Below are 17375 nucleotides of genomic sequence, written 5' to 3' on the forward strand. Positions count from 1 at the left end.
AAATCCAAACAAAAGCAGAAGATGCTGGATACAGGCTCCAGCAGCATCTTTGGGGAGAAACACACAGTCAGTGGATCTTTCATCAATTCTTCTGGCATTGTCTAGTTTCAGTCCCCATTTTGATCTCCTTTCTTTTAATGTGAGGTTCTCTTCAATGTGCTGAGCAACTTGTTTTAATTAGTTTTCTTAATACCTTTTACAATTTTCTAAATCTTGATATGTTCTTTCTCCAGAGAGGGAGAGAGAGAGAAAGCAAAATTTGCATCATTTTGGCTCCAGTGGCTCTCTCATTTTATTTCAGAAGATTTTAGCTTCAAGTTCCACTACATAATCCAGTCTTTCACTTCAGTGCTTTGCAGAGGGATTGGATCACTGATGAGGGTGATTTGCAAAATTAAACTGAGGCCCCATGTGATCCTTTAGAAAGTGAGGGACTCTAAGGCACTATTTGAAGAGAAAGGGAATTTTCCATGTAGCTTTACCAACACTTACCCCTCCTACACTATCATTAAAACACTCTAACTACTCATTGTCATATTTGTGAATCCTGCTGTGAGCAAATTGACTTTCCATTACAACAGTGACTGCACGCCAAAGGAGTACTTAATTAGTTCTGAAGTACTTTTGGGTGTACGGGGGGGGGGGGGTTCATTTTGAGCACTTTGTAAATACGATTTAGAAAGCCTCTTGACAGAAGCACCAAAGCCTCTACATTCTGAGGATGCTGAAGAGAGCTAGATGCACATCAGTATTCATGGCCTTCTACAGATGTGCAGTGGAGAGCATCCCACCATGTTGCCTCGCTGTGTGGTATAGAAACTGCACTCAGTGGGCAGGAGGTCTCCTCAACAGATAGTTAAAACAGTCCAAAGCGTCAGCAGCACCAGCCTATATCATACAGTACACGATCAACACCCACCGGCCGTCAGGGACATACAGTACACAATCAACACCCACCGGCCGTCAGGGACATACAGTACACGATCAACACCCACCGGCCGTCAGGGACATACAGTACACGATCAACACCCACCGGCCGTCAGGGACATACAGTACATGCATGGCATCCAAGCCAGGAGCAGCAGACTCAGGAACAATTACTTCCCCCAAGCAGTCAGGCTGATCAACACCTACACCCATTAACCCCTACACCACCACTGCTTTATCATTTCTTGTCAGAATAACCTCATGTACAGCATCACTTGAGGTACATACAGTCAGTCTATGTGAATGTGTATGTATAAACTGATCTTCTGTATTTCTGTTTATTGTGTTTTCTTTCTGTTCTTTCTGCTTATTGTGATTTTTAATGCTGCATTGGATCCAGAGTAACAATCATTTCATTCTCCTTTACACTTGCATACTGATGAATGACAATGAATAATCTTGAAATCAATTTTATTGTCTCATGAAACTCGGTGTATTTGATTTAATCCTTATTTTACACACCTTCATGTCTTTAAAGGGCAACAACATTCCTAAGTTATTAAAATAGAGTATAGTTCGTAGACAATTCTGGTTCAATAAAAATTCAAAAGAATATTTGTAACTTTTTGGTGGGAATAGCAATTCTGGGCAATTGGAGGTGCTGGAGGTAGTTTGAGGAGTCAGCATCATTCTGGATAAAAATACAAAGCATAGCAAAATTCACTGAGGTTATGTATTTCAAATGATGTCCCAGAACAGTTGGTGCCTCAAACAAATGCCAGTTCCTCCATGAAGAGGATTCAATCGTCTTCTGATCTTTCAGGAAAGTGCTGCCTGACTGCCTTAGCAGCATTGGTAAGAGGAAGCAAGCACTTGGGGGAGATCAAAGTAACAACGGCAAGACTGACAGGGAGAACATAGTCTGCCACCCACTTGTTCATGCAGCAGGCCTAGACCTCAAACAATGAATGGGCTTCCGTCAATGTTTCTATCACCCAGAACTTCCATTAGTCAGTCCTTTACAAATCAGACTCGGAGGCAAACAAAACTCTATTCAGAAGCTCTGGCCAGCTTTGCTGGGTACTTTTTGGCCCACGGACCACGTTGTCCTTGTATGTATCCAAGTATTTCACACAGCAGGTGATTAACAGCTTCACCTTCTCAGCTCTTGTGACTGAAATGAAAACTGAAAACTTGTTGGGGAGCGTAAACACAATGAAACTGAATTCAATGCAGCGATAAGCCTCCGGCATACAGCAGGGATTCAATTCAAAGTCAAAGGCACTTTGCAAGTTCTTTCGTAAAATAAACTTTCAGTAGGAGCCAGAGCCTCTGACATCAAAGGGTGCAAGTGGGACTCTTTAACCAAAGTGTTTTTAGTCTTGCTGCTATATTAATTACACTGAAATGTAGAAGAGGGAATGCCTATGGTCACCCAGGTAGTCAGGGGTAAATCGCCTGCATTAATCTTTTGAAAGCTCCCTTCAAGCATTTCCAAAGTCACTCCTAAACAGTGAGACAAGGGGTTAAGGCTCTCTCTTTTGAATAACAATCCACAACAGATGTACTCACACTAAGTCTCAGCTATATACCACCCAGCAAGGCACAACATCTGCTGCAAGTCCACTTAATTCAAAAACTGGAGGAAGAAAAACTGCTCCCTAAATTCATGCAGGAGCCTTACAGATGTTGCTTTCCACTTATCCCTGTCGACCAATGTTCTGTGACCCTCTAAGGTAAACATGAAGCTAATGTCCTAACAACCAGATGCAAGTTAATACAGAAAGAACAGTAGATTGTTTTTGAACCCTTCAGGTTAAGCCACAGGGGGGAGGAACAAACAGATGGAACTGGGGAAATCAATACATTGTGAGAATATGCAGCTAGCACCAATGTCTGCAACACTTATTTGAACTATCATAAAAGTCTAGAAGAAAAACATTTGCTGAGGTATATCTCAGACCTGTAATAGAAAAACCTCTGTTTGCTATATATAGTTCCAGCCACCTCCTTCACTTTCCCAAGAAAGTCAATTTTAAGAACTTTTTATAGGCAAATTGCCGGCAATAACATAGTAAATAAAGACAATATGATACAATGCTGCTTCAACTGTTGTTCTTTAACATCATGCCACGGTGACTTTTACATATATCTGACGGGGAAGATGGAACCTCTTGTCTTTACGTTGTATTTCACCTGTTGCCTCTGTTACAAGGTAGCTGCAGATTTCCCTAAAAAAGCAGGGTAATCGGGTACACCAATGTTTGTTGAGGACTCACTATTGGAGAAAATAAACTGCACTTTGGACAATATTGGGTCCTTTTATGTCCAGCTGAGGAGGCTTACGGTTTATGATCTCTTCAAACTAGTGACATCACTTTCTGTCAGCAGTGTTCGGATGACGTGCCTGGAACCTGGTGCAGGTCTGTAGGTATTGTCACTAACAGAACCAAAACTGACCTACGTTGAGCAAAAAATTTGCTAAAGAAATCAGCACACCCACTCACAAATACAATAATGTAAAATTTTCACTTCCTCTGACAATCAAGCAATTCATCAGGATTCTGCTCTCTACATTTTTGTTATTTCCAGTACAGACAATGTACATCTATAACGGCTATTGAATTTCCTTGTAATCAGTTACAGACTATTCCGTGATGAATCTACAATACTGACACCACAAGACATTATTAACCTCTTGTGAATTTAGCAACACATCATGCACACCAACAGCTGCTACAAGCACATTGGGAAATCAGTACTGATATTAAAGATTAAAGATGTATATAAGTATATAAACAGACTATTAGAGAAGTAATAAAAAACAAAACGTCAGATTCAAATTGGAATAGATTTTTAGACATCAATAGCCATTAAAGCAAAATCCTCCAACTCACAGAGACCTATTTATCCTTGTTTCACTCTCATAGACATGGTAACTCCTGCCAACCCACTGCAGTCTGCACTTCCATTTCCATCCACCCAATCCTCATGTGAGAATGAGCTATCTTTTCAACTACAGAAGCCCTAATCCTGTCTTCAGAGTGTCTGGAGAGCTTCACCTGAACGTGAAGCTGGTGAAGAGTTCCCATTCCCAGCAGATTCAATTATGCAAACTTCTAAGCACAGTTGAGCCTTCTTTGTGATGACACGTACGTGCTGGTCGCAGGACAAATCCTCTGATATGTTGATCCCTAGGAATTAAGATCTACTGACTCTCTCCAACTCCAATCCCCCAATAAGGACTGGCTCATGGACCTCGGGTTTCTTCCTCCTGTAGTCGATAATCAGCTCTTTAGTTTTGCTGATGTTGAGTGGGAGGTTGTTGCTGTGGGACCACTCAAACCGATTTCCAATCTCCCTCCTATATGATGATTCATCTCCACCTTTGATTGGACCAACAACTGCAGTGTTATCAGCAAACTTGAATACGGCATTGGAGCTGTACTTAGCCACACAATCACAAGTACCAGGGGGCTAAGCACACAGCCCTGCAGTGAACCTGTGCTCATGGTGAGTGTGGGGGAGATGTTGCTGTCAAAACTGTTCTAACTGGGGTCTGATCCAGTTGCACAGGGAGCTACTGATATCCAGGTCTCGGAGCTTAGTGATGAGTTTTGAGGAGATGACAAAACATCCTGTTGTATGCATCTTCACTGCTCAGAACTGAGTGAAAACCAATGAAATGGCATCTGCTGTTCACCTGTCGCCCCAAAGGTGCTGATTCTATCTCATTGTCCCTGAAGCTGATGACTTCTTCTAGGTCCCTTGAAGGTCCTGATCCTCAACCCACCCTGAAAGCACTGACTCTCTTTCCTGTCCCTTGATTGTGCTTTTGTTCAGGGAGGGACTTAATGCATGAGCACCCTGTGCACCTCCTGCTCTTTGCCATTATTTGATTAAGAAAAAGAACTGTGTGTTTTGTAGGCAACTTGACATCATGGGGTGTCATAATTCCACCCTATTCTATAACTGCAATCCACAAGACACACACACTGACAAGTGCATATAGAAATACTGTATGAGCAGTATACATGCATCCTCAAACACATAGCTGTTTATAATTGGTGGACTTAAGCAAAGACTATAACACAAGATCTCAAAAAACAAAGCAGTCCATACACATGTGCAAAAGGGGCCGCATATTGCCTAAAGCCTTGAAAACTAACTCTCAGCTTCCTTTCTAAACGTCATCCTTTGAGGCAGCAAAGTTGTTTATGTCATCATTTTGCTACAATTTATTAAATTCAAAAGCATCTTTATTTATCAAATCAAGGTGGATCTGAGAGCATTATTCTTTGTTAAATAATACGTTGTCCCCCAATGAAAATATAGCATTTATATGGCATTTGAATGACCTCAGTGCTTTAGAAACAATGAAATATTCTAATCTGCTGTCCATCTATTTGGATATCTTGGCCATTCGGTACCCAGCTCGTTGGGCACTGATTCTTTTATCCCTTTCAGACTCCTAGGCCCTGATCCCTGCACTCTGGGATCCCTGCACTCTAACTGGGATCACTGGAAGGCTTATAATCCTACTCAGTAACATCAAAACATTTTGCTATTTAAAATGTTTTGATGTTACTGCATGTTTCAACAATCCAAAAAATCTACTGATCCAGCATCCAACTCCTGAACATGCTAGATTAAAAGATCTTTACTCAGCTTCTGAGGAACAATTGCTTATAACATATGAGTATTCGATCTCAAACAGTTTCCCAATATTTTCCAAGGAAATATGATGGCGCTAAACAGCGACTCCTTTGCTTACATCTTCGGAAACAGCTCTATTTCTATCTTTGATATCTCTTTTTCACCCCTGTCAAGGTTCTTTTGAAAACCCTGACCTGGAGTTACACTCTGACTTTGGGTCTTTGTGAGAATGGGACCTGCTCTCAGGGCCTCACAACCGGCCACTTTTTGATATCCCAAGGATGCGGCCTGGAAGGCTAGCCCGCCTTCAGGGTTCCGGATTTTCGTGGCTCTGGCAACGGGCTGGTGCTGCCACCTGATGCATCCTGGGAGAACACAGAAGGTTGGACGCAGCAGGCTTGCTGTGGGCTGTGTGCCCAGAGGCCCGGGCCTTTCTGGAGCCAACTCTCTGGACACAGAGCTCAGAAAAGGGGATGCAACAGACTTTTAACACCATAAATCAGCAAGTTGTTCGTTATGCCTCCCCTCTCGCTGTGAAACAGGGACACCTCTTTCTCCCTTGTTAGGGGGAGAGAGAGCCCGTGGTATGTTGAATTACCGGGTGAACGAGTAGTCTTTGGGGTACTGCAAGTCTGTGTCTTATCGATGCTTTGCTGCACTCTTGAGTGGTTGGTGGGGGGCACCAATGCTTTTTTTGTTGGTTGGAAGGGGAGTCATTGCTTTGCTACTGCTTATGCATGGGAGGGGGAGCTGGGGGGGGGCTTTGGGGTTCTAACATTAACTGTCATTCATTCTTTGGGGCACTCCTCTGTTTTCGTGGATGTTTGCGAAGAAAAAGAATTCCATGATGTATATTGTATATATTTCTCTGACATTAAATGTACCTATGGACCTATTGACCTATTGACCTATTGGAGTTACCCTTTCTACTTTACCACATTCACCCATGCTACTAATCCCCGTGATCACCAAACCTTTCCCTCCAATATTCAACAGCTTTCAGACAAGTGAAGGGGAGACAATCAGAGGAAAATTTTTCTGCAAGAAAATAACAATGTGCATTTTTTTCCACACAAAACCCACACTCCTTAAATTAGAAATCCTGACCTCATTAAACATATACTGATCTGAGAGAAATAATATAGAACAATTTCCAAATCTTCAGGCATTCTTCATAAACAGTAAACTTCTTTTTTGTGACGGTGTTCCCCAAGCATTTTGAGTAGAGAGTTCTAGGATTTCGATTCAGCAACAATGAAAAACAGTGATATATTTACAAGTCAGGATAACGTGTGAGATTTGTAGAGGAGCCTACAGTTCCTAGTCGTATCATACTTATCCTGAACAGCACCTTGTGGATTGAAGCCCCAATCCCACATAAACCAGGGCTAGTGCAGCTATGTCTCTGAACCCTGATATTCTAATGAAATTCTAAAGCCAAGAGCCTGACTTTTCTCTTGTGTGGATATGTGGTCACATTCTGAAGAACATTAAAGTTTTTATCCCTGTTCTTCTGACAACATGCTTCCCTCGAGCAAATTACTTAAAAATATTATTGGTCATTGTCAAATTGTTGGTTGAAGGCCATGTTATCTGAAGACTATTTCTTAAATTTCTATTGCCTACATTTTGAACGTACTTTATTGGATGCAAGATACATTTAGATGACCTGAGGTTACATTTGATTCCATATGTTCCTTTGCTTTTGAAGCTACTGTAGATATTCAGTTTTATGTTAAAGAAACCATGAAAAAAATGAATTCTATTAAATGGTGAAAATAAACAAAACTAATCTGCTGACACAGTATAGCAGCAATCTGTGTAGTAAATATAATTCAAGGATTATAAACCTTTCAATTTAAGCACAATTAATCTTTAACTATGCCACTGTGAAACTGTACTTCTTAGACAATGTGTTTGTGAAAAACTATATTTATTTATGCCAATCTATCTGCATGGCTAAAATAGTGTTCAATAACTCATTTGAAAGAGAGTATTTTGCATGCAGACTATTGAGATATAATTACAATGTCATTCAAAAATATGTGATAGATCAAATATTATAAAAGATACAAAAAGTATTATTCAGTAGTCAAGCAGCTTTGTCTTAAATATCTTAGTGGAGGATTATTTTGGAGCAATATCACATTAGATTTTTGAATAGTGGCACATCAAGCAATATGACATCCATTGGTAAAATACAGCGCACAACACAATGGGCAAATAAGGTTTGGTAACAGGAATATACAAAACAAGAAGGTCAGATAAATATCACACTCCAAATGTACCCTATAAAATGATAACCACTCTGATGTGAATTGTACATTACATCCCCACTCCCAGTCTTGAACCATTCAGTAAATATGGCTAACTACTACAGTCTCTAGCCTGCCATTGCTATCGTTCTACTCTATAGCTGTCTTTCAATTAACTGGTAACACACAAAATGTTGCAATAACTATGCCCAAGTATACACCTCTGTCAGGGCAAAACACTTTGCAAATTTTCCATACTATGAAATCTCATACAGGGCGCATACTTCAAAAGGAAAGGCAGAGGGGCTGGAAAACTACATTAATAATACAACAAGATAATTTTAAAAAGCAAAATCAACAGAGCATTCAGATTTCATTCTAGTTCCAATAGACAACCAATCATCAGAAATATCTTCAGGCTCACTAAACCAAGTAATTTTAGATATGTAATTAAAATCAAATATCACATAAATAAATGGCCTACCTAAATATGGAATGAAGTTCAGAAGGTGCTGGCTAAGTTGTAGAAAGGACATATAAAATTGCAGAAAAATGTATTAGTTTTTGTAATTTGCAAGAGTAACAAATGAGGCCAGAGATGACAGGAACAGGAACAAAGAGTAGGGAGATACAGAACCTAGGAGTGGGACAAGAGAGCAGCCAGAGAACCCAGGAACAGCAACAGAGCAGGAGCAGTTTTGCTGTGGGATCAGTAAGCCAGGCACAACGTGGTGAATTACCTAATATCATGGGATCCAGAATATCCTCATTATCACAATTTGAGTAGGAAACAAGTGGCAAGGAATTGCTTTAAATAACTTAGTCAAAAATATTTTGTAATTAATAGTCATTAACAATTACTCTTGTTTTATATTTGCGGTCAACATGACTGCCAGTGACTGAAGTAAGTTGTGAGAGCTCTCGATAGTAGACTAGGATGTACTCATAAACACGGGAAAGGCTGCAGACGCTGGCAACCCAAAGCAACACACACAAAATGCTGGAGGATCTCATTAGACATGAGTCCTAATGAAGAGTTCCGACCCGAAACGTTGGCTGTTTACTCTTTTCCGTAGATGCTGCCCAGCCTTCTGAGTTCCTCCAGCATTTTGGGTAGGATATGCACATATTGCATTTCGATGACTTCTTCAAGCACTGACCAAAAAAACAGCAATATGCAAACTACCTCCACCTGCTGCTGCATTCCTCCCATTCATCTCTTAACCCCACCCTACTTCAACACTGTGCAGTGATTTCGAGATTTCCCAATCATGAAGACAAGATTAGTCAAGTCAAATCTGTGTAGGAGAGACTTACAGGACTCTGGGCAGTGACAGTGCTTCAGTGCTCTAGTTATCAGTTCTGTCATATTGTAGCAGAACATTAATTAGTAAAAGCCACTTTTGCCATGGTGGATAAAATATGCAATAGCTGGTGTAATGGACTGATGAACTATCACAAACTAAACATGGTTACTATCAAGATACTGGCCAGCTGGTGATGTAGTTTGCTACCTACAGTTGTCCACTAGTTGGAAATTGAAGAAGTGGAATCCTTATTTAATTTCACTTTAGCAGAGCTGACAAGTAATTTCTGCAAAACAAAGTGCATTTAGTCAATGGCACCTGCAGGATGGAGAAGCCCGAAATCCCAGCCAAACTATATGCTTCCTCTCTCTACGGTTCCCTGGTAAGAATAAATTAAAGTAGTTATTTCCAAGAGAGGGTTGCTGACCTTCTTTACACATCAGCAGATGGAGAACTATGAGATTTGCAAACATCTCCAGTGCCAATCTGCCAGGAACAAGATACTTCGGTGAAAAGTCCTTTGTTCCATTGACCTTCAAGTCATTAGCAATGTGCAGATACATTGCTCCAAAGTGAAAGTTTAACTGCAGCTGGCGAAAGGTTTTTGTAAAGATATCTATACTGATGTTCACTCTTTGATCCTTGCTGAGATTCATATGAAAAGACAATTCCCTAAACATATGATGTGATGCACTGCTACTAAAAGCCCACATCTCAAACCCTCCTCCCTATTTCCAACATCTTGTCCAGTGACCCATGCAGATCCATTCATGGTTAATTGCATGGGAGCTGGCTTATGCACTCAGCAGTACCCTTCACTGCCTGCCACACACGTACAGAGTTTGGCAACTTGAAATAACTCTAGAAACACCACACACATGTAAAATTTTAAGGATTGCAGCCAGGAAAAAAATTGACCGTGGACTAAGCAGCCAATATCTGATAACCCTTATAAACAGAACTGATGAGGTATGGGATTTAGAGGGGAGAAGATTTGGGGTTGTGTGTGTGGGGGGGAGAGGGTATATCCCAGTAGCTAAATGCATATTTAGTCTTGTGAGCCTAAGGACGAGAATCAGGTGTTCAAGTAGATATGTAAATTGATGAATGCACAACTGTTTTCCGATTGATCATAACGTTATCCGATGTGACTCAACACACAAGTACATGAATGGGCTGGGATGCCAGTTTATTCTAAAGGCACTCCAAACCAGCACCACCAGTCTGAGTTTGTCCCATTTGTCTCTTACATCATCTGTCAGCTCGAACATGGAACAGTCCCAGTACATCACCTGAACAGGCCCTTTGTGCCACCATGTCTGTGCTGACCATCACATCAATCTAAACTAATCCCATCTGCCTGAACTGTCCATTCCCTGTGTCTGTCTTAAATGCCTCTTAAACCTCACCAAAGTATCTGCTTGTACCACATCCCTGCTGCACATTCTATGAACCTCCCACAGTGTGTAAAGTACTTGCCTCACAAATCTTTTTTAAACTTTCCCCCTCTCGCCTTAAGCCTTTGCATTCTATCATTCAACATGTCCACCCTGGGAAAAAATACTCGGACTAGCTACCTTACGGATGCTAGTCACAATCTCACATAGCTCTTTCACCTCACCCCTCAGCCTCTGGCACTCCGGAGAAAGCAATCAAAGCTTTCCCAAGCACCCAACCTCTTGTTACTCTCCAGTCCAACAGCATCCTGAGTAGAAAGACAAGACTGAAAGTGGTAGAATCTGGAGGAAAAACCAACAGTTGGAAGAACTCAGTCGGTCAAGCAACATCTGGGGAGGCAAAGGGAGTCAAAACCCAGCATCAAGACTCCAAGTATAGAGAGATGGCCAGTGGATAGAAACGAGAGGGAGGGATGAGACAGAATCCAGGAGGTGATAGTTGGAACCAGACGAGGTTGGATGAGGGGCGGAGCGAGTCGGGTGCAGGGCAAAAGAGGGGGAAGGCTTGAGACAGAGGCTTGTGGCTGGCAGGTTGAAACAGATAAAGGAAAGTAAACAGGCAGATGGACCTGTGTGGAGAGGGAAGGGATGAGGGTAAAGATAAGTAGTAAATGGTGAACGTCTAACCCTGACCCTAAACCTCTTCGAAGCCTCCACATCCTTCCTATAGTGTGTTGATCAAAACTGCGCACAATAATCCAAATGTGGCCCAGCCAATATTTTATACAGCTGCAACGGGACTTCCCAGCTTTTAAATTTAATGCCCAACTGATAGAGGCAAACATGCCAGATAACTTCCTTACCATCCTATCCACTGGCATTGCCCCATTCAGTGAGCTGTGGACTTGTACCTCGAGATCACTCTGTGCATCAATGCTCCTGTAGGTCCTGCCACTGACTGTAAACTTTCCTCTAAAACTTGACCTCTCAAAATGCACTACTTGACACATCTGGATTAAGATCCATCTGCTGTTTCTCTACCTAAATTTCCAACTGATCCTGCTGTATCAATTGCCAACCTTACTCACTATTCACAACTCCATCTACCTTTGTGTCATCTACAAACTTACTAATCAGCCCACCTATATTCTTGTCCAAGTCATTTATAAATATCACAAACAACCGAGGTTCCATCACTGATCCATATGGAACAGACTGGTCACAGACCTCCAGTCCGAGAAACAGCTGTCCACCATTATACACCATCTTCTATGACCAAGTGAGATTTGGATTATTGTTTGAATTGTGGATTCGATTTTGTATCGCTGTTGATATATGATATGAAATTTGAACATTAATGCCAGCTTTCTTATATTTAGTCAGTGGCAACATCATATATGCAGATGTTATTCCAATAGGCCTAGATTCATTGATAAAATAGTTGTTTTACCAGAGAAACAGGTACAGTACTTCAGCAACCAAGACCACACCAACCATCAAGCACGTACTTACACTGATCCTCCATTAATTTTGTTTTTGTTCTCACCACATTTCCATCAACTCCCCACAGGCTCTTAACACTCACCAAATTAGGGCAATTAACCTATCAAACAGCGCGTCTTTAGGATGTGGAAGGAAGCCAGAACATCAGAGGAAATCCATGCAGTCACACGGAGAACACATTGAGTTCAGGTTTGAAGCAGAGTTTTACTTTTCTTGGACCAATTACTGCAACATGCTTCTAGATCCATTAAATGCATTTTCTTTTAATCCATTTGCACTTACCTTCATTGCGCTTTCTCTTGTTATTCTCATTATTAGATGGTGTGATTCCCAGAATTCCACTGATGGAGTATGAAGATCCTGCTGAGTCTGTGGCAGCAGATGGGACTGGAGTCACTGGCACAGAGCTTGGTGCTGTGGGTGTCAATGACAACTAGGATTAGTTAGTTTAGAGACATTGTAAACCAAGATGCAAAACATCCTCCTGTGGAAAATCAGTATGGATCTATCATTGCTCCCCATCCAAGGAGGATTGGGTTTCAAGGACAAGAACCAGTCCGGTTCATTTCTCACACTGGGCATGATCATAGTTAATCCCTGATTAGGACTGTGAATGTTCAGCGTTAGGGGAGGGAAGAAATAAGTCTGAACTGCAGCCATATAGGCAATGTGAAACAGAGACACACCTCTTTTTCCCTTGTTAGGGAAAGAGAGAGGGCCTGTGATGTGCCAGATACTGGGTGGATGAGTAGTCTTTGCAGTACTGCAAGTCTGTGTCTTCACTGATGCTTTACTGCACGCTTGAGTGCTCGGTGGAGGGCGCCGATGCTTTTTTTGCTGGTGGGGGAGGGGAGATCATTGCTTTGCTGCTGCTTACGCGTGGGAGGGAGGAGCTGGGGGGGCACTTTAGGGTTCTAACAGTTAACTGTCATTCATTCTTTGGGGCACTCCTCTGTTTTCATGAATGGTTGCGTAGAAAAAGAATTTCAGGATGTATATTGTATACGTTTCTCTGACATTAAATGTACCCTTGAAACTTTTGAAACCTTTGAATATCAATTCTAACCAAAGATTTTATTGGTTCACAGTGTGTATTCAGTCATATTATGAACACTACTGTATATCCAAGGAAGCTGGTGTTTGTAAAATATCTACCCTTTCTTAAACACTAAGGAAAGATGCGTTTCCTCAAGGTTCAAAGCTAAAGACTATGAACAATGCCTAACACTTGTGAGTCACTGGCCCGTTCATCATAGAGAACATTCTCTCACCTCAGTGACACAGCAGACAGACCACTCAGAGGAGTATATCTGAGTGTCAGTGCATTAACGAAGTGTCTCCGCAATCCCAGTGAGCATATTTTGGTGTCAAAATCTGTAGCTACTGGATGTTTGTCCCCATTTCTCTGCTTGGTCAGTACAGTAGTGTTTACATTCCATCACTTCACCCAATTGACCAAAAAGCCCAGCATAGTCAATCAAGAGAATTACACACCTGTGGCTATTTTACCTTATTTATTTTATTTAGAGATATAGCTTTCTAACAGGCCTTTCTGACCTAATGAGCCCCCACTGCCCAATTACACCCACGTGAACAATTAACCTACAAACCCTTACGTCTTGGCAATGTGGGAGAAACCAAAGCAGCCAAAGGAAACCCGTGCAGTCACAGGGAGAACATACCTACGTACTCCCTACAGGTAGCAGTGGAGTTCAACCATTGGCGCTGCATAACATTATGCTAACTGCTACACCTCTGTAGTGCCCAAATTTACCCAATCAATATTGGAATTCTGTAGGTATTGATTGAATTCACCACAAACCAGTGGGCATTGGCTGAACGAATCTATCAGAACTCAGTAGGTATTAGTTCATCAAATCCAAAAGAAGCCATTGAATGTTCGCCCACTGAGACCCTAAGAAGCATAAGGAAATTGATCCACTGAACTCTTGAGAATTTATTGACAGGAACAAAATACCCCAAGTCAATCATGTACTGTGACGCAACATGCACAAATAAACTGCTGAAGCTCACTCTCTGAGAAGACGTATAAAAATAAGTATCCTGAGTACACTACCACTTCTAGAACTGCAACCAAGCATGAGCCACTGCGAGAACAGGGTATAAAACAGTACCACACAGAGCAAGGAGGACTGAGCTTCCATACACTGTCATTAAGAGGGCTATTAATTTTGCCTCTATTTTGCATGCAATCATAACCTAGATGCAAAGAGGAAGTCCTTCAATTAAATCATCATTGCTTTCGAATACACAGTGACCAAAATCCTTCCTTCAGAAGAATAGTCAGTTTTCCATCTTTGCTGTAGATTCTGAACATACAGTGCATAAGCACTAAAGGTTATACTTAAAATAAAGGTCAATTTAATGGAAAAAAGTTCAATCTTGGTGGAAACTTAAATCACATACTTCCAATTGCAAAGGCACAATCAACACTGAAAGAAACTGAGAAAAGGGAATTAAAAGAAAATAATAAAACTTTCACAACTTCTTAGTGCTTAACGATGCAGAAAATGTAATATAGTTTCCTTTATGGATGTATTACTTTAATTACACCACATTTATGGCCATTCTATTGGCACTCCAAGTTTTGGATTTCAATTTCGTATTATAATATGAAATCGTTTTATTGAAATAATTGTCAGACTTCAGAACCCAAGTTATATTAGTGTACTGCATTTGAACAATAAATTACTTAGAAACACTGAGGCAGTGGAGAAGTTGAAGCATTATGATTGTCAGCTGGAATAAGACAACAGTTATAACAATCAGATTACATTACAGTTATTGCCCAGCTGAGTGGTAACTAATTAGAAGTTAATCCTCTATCCTGTTTGAGCGCAGCTATAAATTGATCCAGAGTGAATATAATAGCAATCTGATATATAATTATATAAAAGCATGATATATTCTGGAGTCGGAGATGATGTTAACCAAATAATATTGTTCTCTCTTTGTTCAGTAAAGATATTAGAAGATGTGGTCCTTTGACATCTGGACAAATTTAAAGTTATGAACTTTAGAAGGGAATCAAAGTAGTATTTTAAGGGGGGGTAAAATCATTCTTATGTTGGATTAGATATAATATCTCAATCAATAAACATTCGAGAGAATCTGATGCTGAACTTGGTTCACTTCGAATCAATTGCAGTCACAGTAATGTTATCACAAATGAGCAGAGAACAAAATCTGAGACATGCACAACCAATGAGTATTTGAGGTTTCAAAAGATTTGCTCACAGTTTCCCCAGATAAACGACTAACGTTTAAGAGCCAACCAAACTGTGAAGAATGGGCACCCTACACAAAGTAAGTTGCTACAATGAGGAAGGACAGATATAGGTTTAGAAGCCGATGGATTACAGGTTGGGAAATCACAAGTTCAGGGAGGGATTGACAGAGAGAGCAAAAGTTAACTTCTACTCACATTAGTTGTTTTAATGAAATTAGTCCTCAAAGTAAATACCAATTCTTCAAGATTTAGAACGATGTATGTCTTACAGAAGTGAAACGGCAGTTTATCAATGACACTTACCTATAGTATGAGACGAGACTGGCGATTGTTGATTTGGAGGCTGCTGTACCTTTGTTCGGATAATCCTGAATAAAATTAAAAAAGTGCTTTTAACACTAAATCATGTGTCATCCAACACAGCCCATCCAAATTTAGGCTCCTAATCTCAATATTATTAAGCTAGCTGCAGAAGATGTGTTAAATGACCACTAGAGAAAATTCCCTCATATCTTCATTGTGACTAAGGTGCTTCAAAATGAATTAAGTATTTTTTGGAAGTATTTACTTTTATAATGCAGGCAAATCCAATGTGTTCTTACTGAGTTCACACCAACAAATGGAATGAATTGTTTTCTGTAGTGATAAAATATGAACATAGACCAGGCTACCAAAGGAGCCACAAGTTCTTCTTCACAAAAAGTCCATGGATCTTTTACATTCATTTCAAAAGATTCAGAATATGTTCCCTTGCCTCATCCGGTGCACTGAAGTATGTTTCTTATAATGTGAAAAATACTGGTACACCGGATAGTTAGGAGAATTATGTAAAATTAGCAAAAGTTAATTTAAAAGTTTACAAAACTGCAGAAACTGAAATATCAGAGTAAACTAACAAGAAAGCCGCTAGAAATATTTACAAAGGAAGCAACTAGCAAAAATAAACACTGGCCCCTCAGACAGTGGGATGGGTGAATTAGTATGGGGGGGTTGGGAAATAACAAAGATGTTAAATAAATATTTTGCACCTGTTTGATGAAACAAATGGATGATGGAAAAAAATGCCAAACAATTAAAAGAAATATCAGAAGCAAACAAAAGGCAAAAAATTAAAGTATCATCATCACTAGAGAAAAATGGTAAACAAGCTAATGCCCCAAACCTGATGACCTGCATTGTAGAATTCTATTGAAATAGAGGCTGTGGGTATATTGGCTATAATTTTTATAAATTCCTTAGATCAGGAGAAGTCTCAATAGATTGGATAATTGGAAATGTCATAATATATCAAAAAAAGGAAGGAGGGAGAAAGCAGGGAACTCTAGGCTTATCATCATCATCATCATTATGTGTCATGTCGTATGATGTGGGCAATCATGGTCTTCCATCTCTCTTTAAGCTGATCGTTGCCTGTGAGGGAAACCCCCTTCAAGCTGTTGCTCTAATTCTTTTCTCTATCCATGTCCATGATTGTTCTTGGCAAATTTTTCTACAGAAGTGTTTTGCCATTGCCTTCTGCTGGGCAGTGTCTTTGCAAGACAGACGGCCCCCAGCCATTATCAATACTCTTCAGAGATTGGCTGCCCGGCATCAGTGGTCACATAACCAGGGTTGTGATATGTACCAGGTGCTCATACAAACATCCACCACCTGCTCCCGTGGCGTCATGTGATCCTGATCGTGGGTAGGCTAAGCATGTGCTACACCTTGCCCAAGAGTGATCTACAGGTTAATGGAGAGAAGAAGAGAATTACACCTCCTTTGGTAGAGACAAAGCTGCTCCCCACCAACCAACAGGCAACTGAAAAATCACTGAAAACTATTATTAGCAAGTGGACAACACAAACAAGAAAAAATCTGCAAATACTGGAAATACAAGCAACAAACACAAAATGCTGGAGGAACTCAGCAGGCTAGGCAGCATCAATGGAAAAAGATACAGTCAACATTTTGAGCTGAAAGCCTTTGGCAGGACTGCAAACTAGTAATCAGATAATTGGGAAATCATGTCATTGGGTACGGAAAACGTTTTTATGAAAATATAAATTTTGTTTGACAAATTTAGTCAAGGTCACTGCAG

At 40.5% G+C, this 17375-nt stretch overlaps 1 protein-coding gene across 4 annotated transcripts in view; it reads right to left on the minus strand.

Annotated features, from left to right (window-relative positions):
* pax5 (paired box 5) overlaps positions 1-17375 on the minus strand; it is a 267639-nt gene that overhangs the window by 224557 nt on the left and 25707 nt on the right. For all 4 annotated transcript variants that reach the window (XM_072281839.1, XM_072281840.1, XM_072281838.1 and 1 more), the window contains exons 4-5: positions 15599-15663; positions 12328-12459 (exon numbers count right to left, since the gene is read on the minus strand). In XM_072281839.1, coding sequence (XP_072137940.1) covers positions 12328-12459; positions 15599-15663 — 197 coding nt within the window. The remainder of the gene's footprint in view (positions 1-12327; positions 12460-15598; positions 15664-17375) is intronic.

Source organism: Mobula birostris, chromosome 17 (genome assembly GCF_030028105.1).
Source record: "Mobula birostris isolate sMobBir1 chromosome 17, sMobBir1.hap1, whole genome shotgun sequence".
Taxonomy (NCBI): domain Eukaryota; kingdom Metazoa; phylum Chordata; class Chondrichthyes; order Myliobatiformes; family Myliobatidae; genus Mobula; species Mobula birostris.